Source organism: Sabethes cyaneus, chromosome 2 (genome assembly GCF_943734655.1).
Source record: "Sabethes cyaneus chromosome 2, idSabCyanKW18_F2, whole genome shotgun sequence".
Classification (NCBI taxonomy): Eukaryota; Metazoa; Arthropoda; class Insecta; order Diptera; family Culicidae; genus Sabethes; species Sabethes cyaneus.
Window position 1 is genome coordinate 145,609,924 of NC_071354.1, and position 14,084 is coordinate 145,624,007.

Sequence of the window (14,084 nt, forward strand, 5' to 3'; positions counted from 1 at the left end):
TTACTCAGATGCATATTTAATGAGTTATGAAATATTTTATCAAACATTGACGCACTTTTCAATTAATTTTTTCCGAGGTTACTTCGGCTTTTGGCTTTTGTAGACAAAATATAGCACTTTCCTATGGATTACAATGCGTGATACCGCGAGGTACCCTAATTCGGTGCATTTGATCTAAAGGTGGTGGTTTCCTAGTGAAACATATGTAATATTTTCGAAAAAAAAAAGGTTTGATAGTATACTCTTCTCTGCTTTCAAACATTATTGCTGAAAATATGCGTGTTTTGTTGAGAGATTGTTGACTCTAGTATCAGGTCACGGAAGTAGGCGCCCAAAATTAGCTGCACTGAGTTAGGTCACCTCACGGTACGGGACGAGTTATTATAACTGTAATAACGCGGTGGTCCGACCCCAAAAAAAATTAATTTTAAAAATTGCAGTTTTTTAATTTTCATCTGTGCATAAAAACTTTGCTAAAATATAATAACAGAAAAACCGCTAAAAACTGTTAATGAGATACAATATATTTGTTCATAGTGGATAATTGGTATCGAAGAAGTTCGATCAAAAAATTTATTTTGTAGTCTTGTCACATGGAACACATCAATCATTCGTAAGATCTCATAGTTGTTTCAGCAGCTAGTTCTATCACATATAGTTGTAGAGTTCATAGATGAAATTAATGTTACCTATAAATTATGTTCTATATTATGTTCTAAACTCTATCAGCTAATTTCAGAAATCAAAATATTTGTTATCCCTTTTTTCCAGAACATTTGGAGCTAAATGCGCACGATGTAACCAAATTATAGCCGCTACTGACTGGGTTCGTCGGGCGCGGAAACTAGTCTTCCATCTTGCTTGCTTTACCTGTGATAGTTGTAAGCGCCAGTTGTCCACTGGGGAACAATTTGGTCTTGTCGATGAACAAGTACTCTGCATAACGCATTATTTAGAGATCAGAGGGCTCGAATGTGGAACCTCCAGTGACGGTAAGGATGGCATCGACACATAATTTGGCATACAATATAATCAATTTATAACTTTCAGATGGATTTGAAGCTGACGATAGCCAGAAATGCAATAAAACCAAACGAGTCCGGACCACCTTCACGGAAGAGCAGTTGCAAATTTTACAAGCCAACTTCATCATCGACAGTAATCCGGATGGACAGGATCTCGAGCGAATTGCATCTGTGGCCGGCCTCAGCAAGCGGGTCACTCAGGTGTGGTTCCAAAATACACGTGCTCGCCAAAAGAAGTTCGTTCATGGTAAACAATACCTTTTATTAAACACAATTGCGTTACCCGACGTATGTTTTCTTTCCGTAGCACTTCCTAGGGATGGCGATTTGAATCCATTTGGCAGACACATCAACCTTCAGTTATCGTACCTGTTTCAACATAACCCGATCCACTTGCCACATGTCGGACAAACAGGCAATAGAAACCACACTGCCGGTAATATGGGCCCTAGTTTTAATAACAATAACACAATCAACCCGTCAAAGTCCTCGCCTTACCGTAGACATAGTAAGTGATTTATTTGTTGTTTCGATTTGCAAACAGTCTTGCTAATCCGTAATACGATAGAAGAAAACAAATCTGAGCTTTACAGAAGGTTGTTTGTTAACGTGAAGGCCATTTGAATAAACAAGCTGCAAAGCGCCTTTGTTTACATTTTTTCTGCAATAATGTTAGCAATATCAAAATATTACTTGACTAATTGCAACAAATTGCGTCCGTTAAAGGCAACCAAATTTTTCTGTGGCCCTTCGCCAATTTAAAAACGAAGAAAAACATACAAAAATTTTATTTCTGTTATGTTACAATGTAAGAGCCAACAACACTTGTTCTTACATCTATTTATGGACAATTAGGCTTATACAAATTTGAAAAAAAGTTTATGTCACCCCCCCCTTTGAAAATTTTCGAAACGTGAAGGGGCAAAAAAATAAAGTGTCATATTAGTCTGTTGCATTTTTTAGTGACAAGCAGATTTTTTCACAGTTCAATGAGTTTACATCTCTAAATTATCCAATATATGCAAAGTTATAGTTATCTCGTTAGTCTCGATCAACTTTCTTTCACGAACTAAGCTTTCTGATTCTGTCACAGGCAGCTATTGTGCTTAATCTTTAAGTTCCCGACGTCGAAAATTGGGGTGCCTTCAATCAGACTTTCGGCTTGATTCCATTTTAATTTACCTTGTTTTAAGAGAACCGAATTAGATGGAGGCAACAATCAATTAAACAATATATTAGTGAAATTTGGTCCCGCTTTTGACTGAGATGTTCCGATTTTTGAATTGCAGTGGGATTATTTTTTTCCGTCAAAGGTACTAGATAAGATGAAAATAGAAATACAATTTTTCGGGGCTCAAAATTGATCGTTTTACTCCGTAATGTCCAAGTAACTACCCTAATTTTAGAGGTAGGGGACGTAAAACTCAACGATACAGTTTTTACCACTCATTGGATGCATGCAGCATGCAGGATGTCACTGAACTGTTCGAAACTTGAAATTTTCGAAACGGTGTGCATCCTCAATATACAAAGGTAAACACGTTATTGTTGGAGAAGAAGCATCAGCTGGGGAGAGGCCTGATATTCATGACTAAAAGGTTGACCAAGAAACGTGAATAGCTTCAGAGATTTGTTTTCTTAAAACATGGCGATAGCACAGCATAAGCGTTCCAAGTAATAAAGTGGCAGGGACCTAAACTGCTATTTTCACACTATGGTTAGATTACGATACTATGTCGTGGTTACCGAATTCTGAACTAGTAAGTGACACGGATTTCGATTATTAAAAAAAGCAAGGTATCTAACCGAGTGGCACGGAGGTTCAAAACAAAATTCAAATGAAGGTCAAGTTATACGTTTGTGACTCTCTAAGGTGATCCTGTGGCACTCCACTATTATCAAACTGGTTCATCTCTACCAGGATGCTTACTTTATGTGCCTGGGTCGAAAAATTTCGAAGTTTGAAAGACTTGAACTAAAATTTAAGTACTGTACAAAATATCTGTATTTAAATTTGAATAATATGCAAAAATAAACGCTGGTTTCTTCTCTTTTGTTTGGTTATTGAAGGTTTAATGTTATTATTTTTTTCTTGCCCCCCCCTTCAACAATATTTTGAGACTAGGACATAAACTTTTTTTCAAATTTGTATAAGCCTTATTAATAGCAAAGAGACGCAAATAAAAATTGCAGTTGAGTTTTATTCAATGATAGGTACCTAGTTAGTTGATTATAGTTAAGCCTTTTTTTTGTATGATCCCAGGTAACCCATTAAAAAGGTAAAATCCCAGGTAAAAAGCATTACTAATGCAATGCAATTGCTGGCTAATAAGTATTTAAATCACCTCAAAAACTATTTAAGGAAAATATATTTGACTACTTTACTACTAATCCTTTCTCTGCTTATTTGCTTATATGATTCACAACACGTGGTTCATAGTTTATTATAACGGGTGGCAACTAAAATTTTGGAATTTTTTTCTCAAGCTGTCAAAAAAAGACAAAGATACATGAAGAAGATCTGATTTACCAAAATTATAGATATATTATCCATTGTTGAAAAACAAATTAGTGTACATTTGAAAACGGTCCGTAATTGGCTGTTCAGCGAAACTTTCGTTTGACGTCGAAACAGGAGCGTTGTACGGCCGTCATGTCAACTTTGCGAATGCATATCTTGATTCTATTAATCAACTGTTTGCAATTCGTGGCTCTCCAGTAATTTTTGTACACCAAGGAAAACAAAATCCCGAAGAAATCTTCGATTGAGCGCACTGAGACAGATTTTACAGGTCGTGGTTTTTGGGTAAAAATGAGATCGAATGGGTATTCAGGAACGATCGTGTTTTTTGGCGTAATGCGATGATGTTCTATCTGGCCAAAACACGTATTGTCCATCTGCATGATGTTTTTGTAAAAACGGAATCAAAATTTTCTTCAAACATTCGTCTGGTCCATCTTAATTGATAGCCAAACCAGAGGGCTTGTTGTTGAAGAAACGAGAAAGAGAATGATGTCCTTCCGCGTCCATAATTTTGGCTGGTCTTCCACTACCTCGCTTGCGAATAATTGTCGAGCATCTTAGTATATGGTAAACAGTCGAAGCCGCAACATATTTGCTTTTCAAATGTTGTACCGTATATTTTGCCAAGATTTCTGTTGCAGTTCGTAGAAGTGTACAACGCGCTCCTGAAATGATTCTTGTTTCGGCGCCATTTTTAGCAAAACTGGGCAAGCATAAACCAAACAAAAAATATTAACAGAAACAGGAGAGAGAGAGAGAGAGAGAGAGAGAGAGAGAGACAGAGAGAGAGAGAGAGAGAGAGAGAGAGAGCTAACACATACATATTCTCATTTCTCTCTGAGTTCGTTTGTTGTTGAGCCTAAGGGCTTCGAAAAAAATCCAAAATTTTAGTTGCCACCCGTTAGAATTCGTGATTCCTTCGTCTTCTACAGCTCTCTAATCAGGATAACCGCACGTGCTGGTTCAAGTAGGGTCTTGCAATTTTAAGTACCGAGCACGGTTGCCAGTATGCCAGATAAATCTGGACAAACAAACAAAGCTCAAAATCTTCCAGATATTTGGCAATGTGCCAGATTTTTGCCTGATTTCCGATCCACCGTCTTGCAAAAAGGTCATCACTTCTAATTTTGGACGAAATTTTGCATCTACGGTGAGCAAAACGAGCAAGATTTTTTCAGGAAAACGCCTCCCCATCGGACTAATTGACCACCAGATTTTAACCAGACATTTTTATTCGTGTTCGCCAAATTTTCGGGAAAACCTGTTGGCAACCTTGGTACCGAGTCACCACAGCACTAATCGTCCTTTTTTTATTTTATTTATTATTTATTATAGCTAATTTATAGAAAACTGCTTCTCCTAAGAAAAAAATCTCTTCACTGGTTGGGGCGAAAGCCCCATTAAAAAAGTTAATAAATGATTCTTCACTTTGCGGAGATAGATAGATGGATAGATAGATAGATGGATAGATAGATAGATGGATAGATAGATAGATGGATAGATAGATAGATGGATAGATAGATAGATGGATAGATAGATAGATGGATAGATAGATAGATGGATAGATAGATAGATGGATAGATAGATAGATGGATAGATAGATAGATGGATAGATAGATAGATGGATAGATAGATAGATGGATAGATAGATAGATGGATAGATAGATAGATGGATAGATAGATAGATGGATAGATAGATAGATGGATAGATAGATAGATGGATAGATAGATAGATGGATAGATAGATAGATGGATAGATAGATAGATGGATAGATAGATAGATGGATAGATAGATAGATGGATAGATAGATAGATGGATAGATAGATAGATGGATAGATAGATAGATGGATAGATAGATAGATGGATAGATAGATAGATGGATAGATAGATAGATGGATAGATAGATAGATGGATAGATAGATAGATGGATAGATAGATAGATGGATAGATAGATAGATGGATAGATAGATAGATGGATAGATAGATAGATGGATAGATAGATAGATGGATAGATAGATAGATGGATAGATAGATAGATGGATAGATAGATAGATGGATAGATAGATAGATGGATAGATAGATAGATAGATAGATAGATAGATAGATAGATAGATAGATAGATAGATAGATAGATAGATAGATAGATAGATAGATAGATAGATAGATAGATAGATAGATAGATAGATAGATAGATAGATAGATAGATAGATAGATAGATAGATAGATAGATAGATAGATAGATAGATAGATAGATAGATAGATAGATAGATAGATAGATAGATAGATAGATAGATAGATAGATAGATAGATAGATAGATAGATAGATAGATAGATAGATAGATAGATAGATAGATAGATAGATAGATAGATAGATAGATAGATAGATAGATAGATAGATAGATAGATAGATAGATAGATAGATAGATAGATAGATAGATAGATAGATAGATAGATAGATAGATAGATAGATAGATAGATAGATAGATAGATAGATAGATAGATAGATAGATAGATAGATAGATAGATAGATAGATAGATAGATAGATAGATAGATAGATAGATAGATAGATAGATAGATAGATAGATAGATAGATAGATAGATAGATAGATAGATAGATAGATAGATAGATAGATAGATAGATAGATAGATAGATAGATAGATAGATAGATAGATAGATAGATAGATAGATAGATAGATAGATAGATAGATAGATAGATAGATAGATAGATAGATAGATAGATAGATAGATAGATAGATAGATAGATAGATAGATAGATAGATAGATAGATAGATAGATAGATAGATAGATAGATAGATAGATAGATAGATAGATAGATAGATAGTCCTTCGTCGGCGAGTATCAAGCTGGTTTTTGTGAGGATCGCTCTACGGTCGACGGATCAGATGTTTACTCTGCGTCAGTTACTGGACAAGTCCCGGGAGCGTAACTTGCAAACTCATTATCTGTTTGTAGATTTTAAGGCGGCGAACGATTCAGTCAAACGAAATGAACTGTGGCAGATAATACTAGAACATGATTTTCCGACGAAGCTAGTTAAGCTGATTTGTGCGACGTTGGATGGGTCAAAATCAAGCGTCAGAACACTGGGATAGATCGCAGCCGCATTCGTGACGTTGGATGGACTGAAGCAAGATGCTGCACTCTCGAACCTTACCTTGGAATTTGTAATACGAAGAGCAAACATGGATAAGAACTGAACTATCATAGCTAACATATAATCCCATTCTAAAGTTTGATATCGAATGGCCTGATTCCACTAAGATTCGGACCCATGGCAATTCACTTAACGAAGCAGACTCAGTAACGTTGCGACTACGAAACCACAGTCCTTAGGCCTTCTAAATTGTAACTAGTGAGATTGAGACAAACCAAGGGTTGCTAGTAGCGTTCGAAGGAGTCCAAATAGTGTTGGTGCCGAGGCGGAGCTGGATGGGGAACGTTGTGAAGTAGTGGTGGAATTCATATACCTTAGGACAGTCGTGACATGTGACAACAATATAATCCGCAAAGTAAAACGAAGAATTGCAGCCATGAATCGGACTTTCTATGACACTTACCGTATCAACAATTCCTCTGCACTCTAGTTGGTCCTGGGCTACTGATCGTAAATTCGTTGAGCATCTCGGCACACGCAAGTCGGCTTCAACCTGGTCGAGTCATCTAGCACGTAGGGCTTCTCTGGAAGAAAACAGATTTCACTGCACAGTTGTCCGACATCCTTGCGACGTGGTCGGCCCACCGTCTCCCAGCTTTTGCCAGATGTGCAATGTGAATTTCTCCAAGTAATGCCTGCAGTTCTAATAGTACACTACTTTTCGCTTTCCATTTGCACTCCGCAAAAATATTCCGTAATACCTTTCGTTCAGATACGGGAAGTATTTGAACGGAAGATCTCTTCCGTACGCAAAGTTACAGTCTCAAGTATAGAGGACTACCGGTTTGATTAGCGTTCATTGCCGTCCATATTCACTGTCTGTGGGAGGCAAACATTGTTTTCTCTGGAGCCTCTTCCTATTATATAATTGGGTTTTGACGCATTGATTTGATGATGGTCGTCTCCAAAGGCTAGAAGTTGGTTACTTTAGCTGAAGAACATACCTCTCGTTTCAATACCCGCTCGCCGGATCCCAGCTGAAATAGCGATATTGAATAACATACAGGATGCAGCACAGTACATCCCGTTACCGTAACTCTACGCGATTCGAAGTGACTCGGGAGTGCTCCCGAAACACGGGCGTGGCATATCACACACTCCAGGGTAGCTCTGATCAGCCGCGTCAGGTAGCCCGAAAAATCGTTCTCGTGCATTATCTGTCTTAGCTGTTGTTCGCACTTGACTGTATCGTATGCTGCTCTGAAATCCACGAAAACATGGGCACGTTGTTTTCCAAACAATTCTGGAGGATTTGTCGGAGAGTAGATATTTGATCCGTAGTAGCACGAATCCCCATAAAGCCCGCTTGGTACTGCCCTACAAAATCACTTGTAATTGTGGATAGACGACGTAACCAAATCTGGGAGAGTATCTCAACTGAAGTCCCGAAGTTTGCATATTCACATAAAACTGGCGCTCTGTAGAATATTAACCATCCCGGTGACCCTTCAAAGGCATGAAATAGGCTAAAGGAAGCTGAACGTTGCACGTTCAGTGGTATTTAAAAACGGCATCCCAAGATCGACAGTATAGGTCCTCCTAATTCGAACGGCGCAGGATCGATAACGGACCGTTGGCGTTGCCACTAAAGTGAAGTAAAGCAAAGTAAAGTACGATTCAATTTGCATTGAGGACGCCGTCATCAGGCTTGGCATATACTTTTCGCCTTGATTGTGCTCTTTTGATTACTGCTCCTCAGCCAAGCAAAATTTGAAAAAGTGATGTATGGAGCGTTTGTAGAATTTGTTATTATCTACAATATTGCTGAAGTAAGCATTACTGTGTATTTTGTATTTATGGTGCTATTACGCTGCTACCCTTTTGGTAGCAAAAAGAGCGCTCTTTTTGCTACCAACGGCATTGCCGCTCTACAGCACCGTAAATACTAAAGATAAAACTTCACTTTCTTCAGCAATATTATAGAAAATTACTAGCTCTACAAATGCCCCATACACCAATTTTTCAAATTCTGCTTGGCTGAGGAGCAGTAATCAAAAGAGCAAAATCAAGGCGAAAAGTGTATGCCAAGCCTGGCCGTCATGCACTGCTTCTGATCTGGAAGCAGTAACTCACGGCTGGTAAGGCAATTTTTTGTTCCAATATTTAGCGGAGACTTAAGTACCTCTTTCTTGATCTTAGTTTTCTGTGGGTTTGGTCAATCTTTGGATTTAAATCTTTGCAAAGACACCACGATGTGATAGAGGTAGGGCATGTTGCTGCTACGTCGTAATTGCCTATTTCCTTCCTATCCAACACAAATTGTTGAAAATATCAGCGTTTTTTATGACACACAAGCAAGTTTAGTTATTTCCCAATATTTGAGATTGTTGATTAACATACACGATCAATCAAAGTGAGCTGAGATCTGTTTAAATGCTTTTTTTCATTAAAAAATTCCTAGCAGTCGAATTTCCAACGTTTTTTTGTGCGACGAAGAAGAAAATGTCGACTAATCGTTTCAATTTCCGTCATTCATAAAATAAAAATAACAACGCATTGTTGTTATTCTGCAGCCGGGGAAACTTGCATAACCTACAGAAATTTTGCAGAATAACATTTGTCATACTGTCCAACACAAAAACATGCGCGCTAATTTCGTAAACATTGTTGTGATTTTTAGTTCGAACGATGAAAAATTTTGATGGACGGATTTTAAAACGGTACGATGAATTTAGGAAATCTAGAAATTAGGAAATAAAGTCAGTTGCGTAATTTCAATAAAATTCTTTAATAATCTATTTTTAGTAAATTTAAAGAGCACGGCTCGGAAGGTAAGTGTGTTTGAGTCAAATCAGCACAAGAATTTTTGAAGTATTCTTACATACATCCAGGAAATGATGAAAATTAGAGTGACTTTACTCACTACGACGGGAATTAGAAATAAACCCTAGGTGTTGCGGATGAGTCTCTAGTTGCGCTGTTACAGCGTTTGTCAGTCACTATATAATTTAAATCGTAAATGAAAGCTTTTGGATTATGCAATAAATATCGTTAATAATTGCTTTGAACGCTACTTAACATAATACTATATAAGAAAACTACTAGTACATATTGGGTTCAAAATTTAAGTAAAAAGTTGTTACATAATAAATAAATTGTTGCTTTCCAGTCTCCTAGCTATATTTTGCACACAAGATCGCTCAAACCGGTTGACTTATTGCTGAGCAAACTAAATGAGAATTTCAGTGTAACAAATCCTTACATAAAAAATATTTATGGAAAAATCTGTTTTTCCATTTTTCTATCTAAAAATTAAAAAAGAAGAAAACTTATCCAATTTAACTCTACTATGTATATTTTATTCACGACAGATACGTATTTCGCCTACGAATTGCAGGCTTAATACGTATCTGTCGTGAATAAAACATACATAGTAGAATTACATTGGATAAGTTTTCTTCTTTTTTAATTTTTAGGTTTCATATTCTACTAAGACGCTCGAAAAACTTCAGTCATTTTTCTATGCTTTTCCGATTACATAAATATGAAATTATTTATGATATTATGTAGTAAACCGTTTTGCAGAAAAATAATTCCAGATGGTAATTAAATGTTTTTTTTTTCTTTCAGATTCTTTAGATGAGTTGTCAGAAGATTAAGCTGCCCATTGCATGCAGAGCGAGATGTGAATAAAATTATTTATGATAATGTAGGAATAACACAAAATTGTTCATTGTATATAGAGGCCGGTACATTTTGGAAATAATCGTTAAATTTCAAGGCATTTGCAAAACTTTAAGTAACCTTTATTCTTTTTCGTTTCTTCGAAATCGTAAATTGTACATTCCAACACAAAGCTAAGAAAAAAGTTCTGGTGCTTCTCATTGTTGTATATATGGTAACGTTGTATCAGAATTTATCTCGAATACGTTTTTCACACTGATAGGGAGATATGTGCTTCACACTCTGTTAGGGTAGCGAAAATTTTAAGCTTTGGTTATATTTTGTAAAAATTTCAATTCGATTTCCAGCGAATTTTTTTATTCTCAAACAGTTTGAAGTTAGGTATTTCAAAGCAGTTTTCATATCTATGGATATATTATGTCGATATTGACAAACTTTTTGATGAGCTTAGAGTGGAGAGCAAGGGAGCCTTGAAGAAAAAAAAGAATACCCAGAGAAATGGCTAAAAATTTCACGATGAATCAAACTAAAAAATAGTTCAAAATATTTGGCAGATTTAATGCAACAATGCTGGGATCATTTTGAGCATCATGCTTAGTGGACTGATAATCGTAATTGACTGGCAGATGGAGTAGTAGATGAATTCTGAACGAGCATTCCGTGAAGCATTCTATGAGAATGAGAATATAAAATTGAAAGCGGAATTGTTAAAATAAGTAAAGTAAGTATGAGGAGGAAAGAATAAAAAAAATCAGAGGGGTTGTGTACAAGACACGACCGCATATATAGGTAACGCAGGACTACGTAAGTCTCTTTGCAGTGATAGTAGCATGTATTCATGCTTGTAATCATTCGATTCTTCATGTATACATCCCGATCAGGAGGGCATAACAAAATTATAACTAATCCTGTTATTTTTCGACCGATTTTTTGCTAACAACGGCTGTTATAATTTAGCAAGTGCAAGTGGTTAAAATAACTCAAATTCTAACAAAACTGCTTAGCAGTGATAGCAAAAATATAACAAAGTTTGCTATGTTTTGAACAAAATTATATCAAAATTTGTTACCATATTTCTAACAAATTGTGTTATAATTTTGATAAAACAAAAACTTCTTTACTTATGTCTGCTATATCGACATTTTCCCGACCTATTGTCAAAAATAGTACAACTATTTATCGGGAACATTTACAAATAGCAACAAAAAAAAATGTTCACACATTCTTTCAAGTTCAAAAATCGCACCCTTACAGTCGGAATTGAACTCACGACACACCACAGACTACTCAGAGACACAGACTACACCACAGACAGAACTACTCTTGAATGTGGGTAGTTTAAATGCTCATATGATTTGACCGATAGCTTATTCTGTCAGTTGTCAGTTTTTGCTGTTCGAGCTGTCTATAAATAGATCTCTTTTGGTACGAGACTGTGATCAAGAAAAAGAAATCGAATCCGTTTTATCAGTGTTGCACCGTTCTGACAGTGTTGCTCGAAGTGCTTTCAAATATACCAAAAAATAAATTGAAGTGAACCTGGCCATTCAAACTTTGTTTTTAAATGAGTTTTATATTTCAGGTTTTGATTCTATAAATGTTATTGCTGATTTTGGTAGGATCCAACCACAGTAAAGATTAAAAACAATTATGAACCTAATTATTTTAATGATGCGTGGAAGAAAATATTTCTCAATTATGCGAGGTTTTGTTAGTAAAGGATTGGAGAAAACACTTGTTGCTTTTAAATTTTGTAAACAAGACGTAAACCGAGAAAAAAACTAAAACTTTTTATTTTATCGTTAATTATTTTTTTCATAATGTGTTTGCTCGATTATGTTTGGTTCCAAGCATCTACCAACAAAATAAAAGTTTGAGAGATTTTCTTTTTAATCCTAATTCGTTGTTCGTTTCAATTCGTTGTTAGAACCTAATAAAGTGCAGAAAATACATAAAAGATGGTTTAACAGGAGCGGCATTTTGCATCGAGTATATTTCTAACTGCAATAGTTTATGTTTTCATTTTATACACTTGCTGTTGACGGATGCTTAAAAAAATTGTTATCCAAACAAAAAAGTCTAAAATTGACGACAAAATTTTCTTGATACAAAATTGATAGATATAAGAATTCGCTACATGTAATCGTTATTTCGTTCTGATGCACTGAAACTGAACACTGAAAACTGAACAACTGAATAGGACTTAGATTACAATTTGCAATTGCACTTGAAATTAGACACGAAATTTTACTTTGAATTTCATTTGAAATTGCATGTCAAATGGACATGGTATTGGATTTGATATTGGACCAAAATTTAAACTTGAAATTGGACATTAAATTCCAATTAAATTTAGAATTCAAATTGAATTCAAAATAAACATGAAATTTGACTTGAAATAGTACTTGAAATTTTACTTGAAGTATGCAAGTATGTATGAAGTATGAAGTAGCTAGTATTGCATGTAAAATTTGGCTTGAAATCAGATTTGAAATTACACATAAAATTTGCGTTAAATTTTATAGAAAAGGTATGGCACGTTCCCCATTGTGCGTCCCGGGCACACCAGTGATATGTAACATTTTTAGTAGTGGCCAAAGCCCTAATTCTCCTATATAACTCAATGAGTTATAACTATCAGAATCTGTTACAAACTTGAAACTTTTGTTTTCACTTCCTGATCAGTTTATTTCTGATTTGTAACACAATGTGTTATAAATATCAGAATGTGTTATAAATTTGATGTTATCTTGTTATGCCCTATGCTATATGTTATATGGTACATGCATGGTACAACATGCTACATGCGTTGTATGTAACATTTATCAAAGTAGTAACATTGCATACGTTCAATTCTCAAAAGATTGTGCAGTTGAAAACCACTTAACAAAATCAAGAACACAAACTATTACTTTCCTGCTACCTTACTGAAATTAAAGATTGTTTTTATTGCCCATGGTTCCCCACGTTGAAGGGATTTTACCAATTCAATCCTATTTTATCAACAGCACATCTTTTCACTACACTTCTAATGAAACGGCAAGCATGCGTATTCATACAGAGTCGTATTATAACCGAACACTACAGCTGTAGCACATTTTTCCAACACAGATATCAAATTCGCCTAGATTTAATCGTCTCGCAGTAAAGAATTTGCAATCTGTTGGTACAATGAACTTGTGTCATTTTTTCTGGCATACTTCCCTAACACAGACATCAAATTGGACTAGGTTTAATCGCGTTCGTAAGAAATCTGTTGGTACGAGAGGACTTTGTCACTCTCTCTGGCGTACTTCCCAAGCAAGGACATCAAAATGGTCTAGGTTGAACCGCGGTGTTAAGAAATCTTGTTGAAATGAGGAAACTTTGTCGTTTGTTTTGGTTTACTTCCCAAGCACAGATATCAAATTGGTATAGGTTTAGATCATCGTAAAGAATCTTCCAACCAATCACGAAGCGAGAATTCTGGTAAAACATAGGTTCATTATTTTCAATTTTTCAATAGTTCAACATCAAGAATTCATACTTTTCTTCATTTGGGTCAATTCTTAGAAGATTTTCCGATCGATTGGTGTAAGAATATTGAAAATCGATCGGAGCTATTAGCGCTCAAAACCTTTCATTTTTCGTGACGCTCGCATTTTTCGATTTTTTGGAATGACACCCTATCTCAAAACTTGCCGTAAGACGTAGTCCTACATCAAAAAACTTAAATGTCTAATAGAAAAATAAA

The 14,084-nt window shown here is 35.6% G+C and overlaps 1 protein-coding gene across 1 annotated transcript in view; it reads left to right on the forward strand.

Annotated features, from left to right (window-relative positions):
* The window catches only part of LOC128738689 (LIM/homeobox protein Awh-like), a 40,079-nt gene extending 29,670 nt beyond the window's left edge, over nucleotides 1-10,409 (forward strand). Inside the window, exons 3-6 of the mRNA XM_053834008.1 lie at nucleotides 772-992; nucleotides 1,051-1,272; nucleotides 1,333-1,533; nucleotides 10,298-10,409. Coding sequence (XP_053689983.1) covers nucleotides 772-992; nucleotides 1,051-1,272; nucleotides 1,333-1,533; nucleotides 10,298-10,326 — 673 coding nt within the window. The 3' untranslated portion in view covers nucleotides 10,327-10,409. The remainder of the gene's footprint in view (nucleotides 1-771; nucleotides 993-1,050; nucleotides 1,273-1,332; nucleotides 1,534-10,297) is intronic.
* The last annotated feature ends 3,675 nt before the right edge of the window (nucleotides 10,410-14,084 follow it).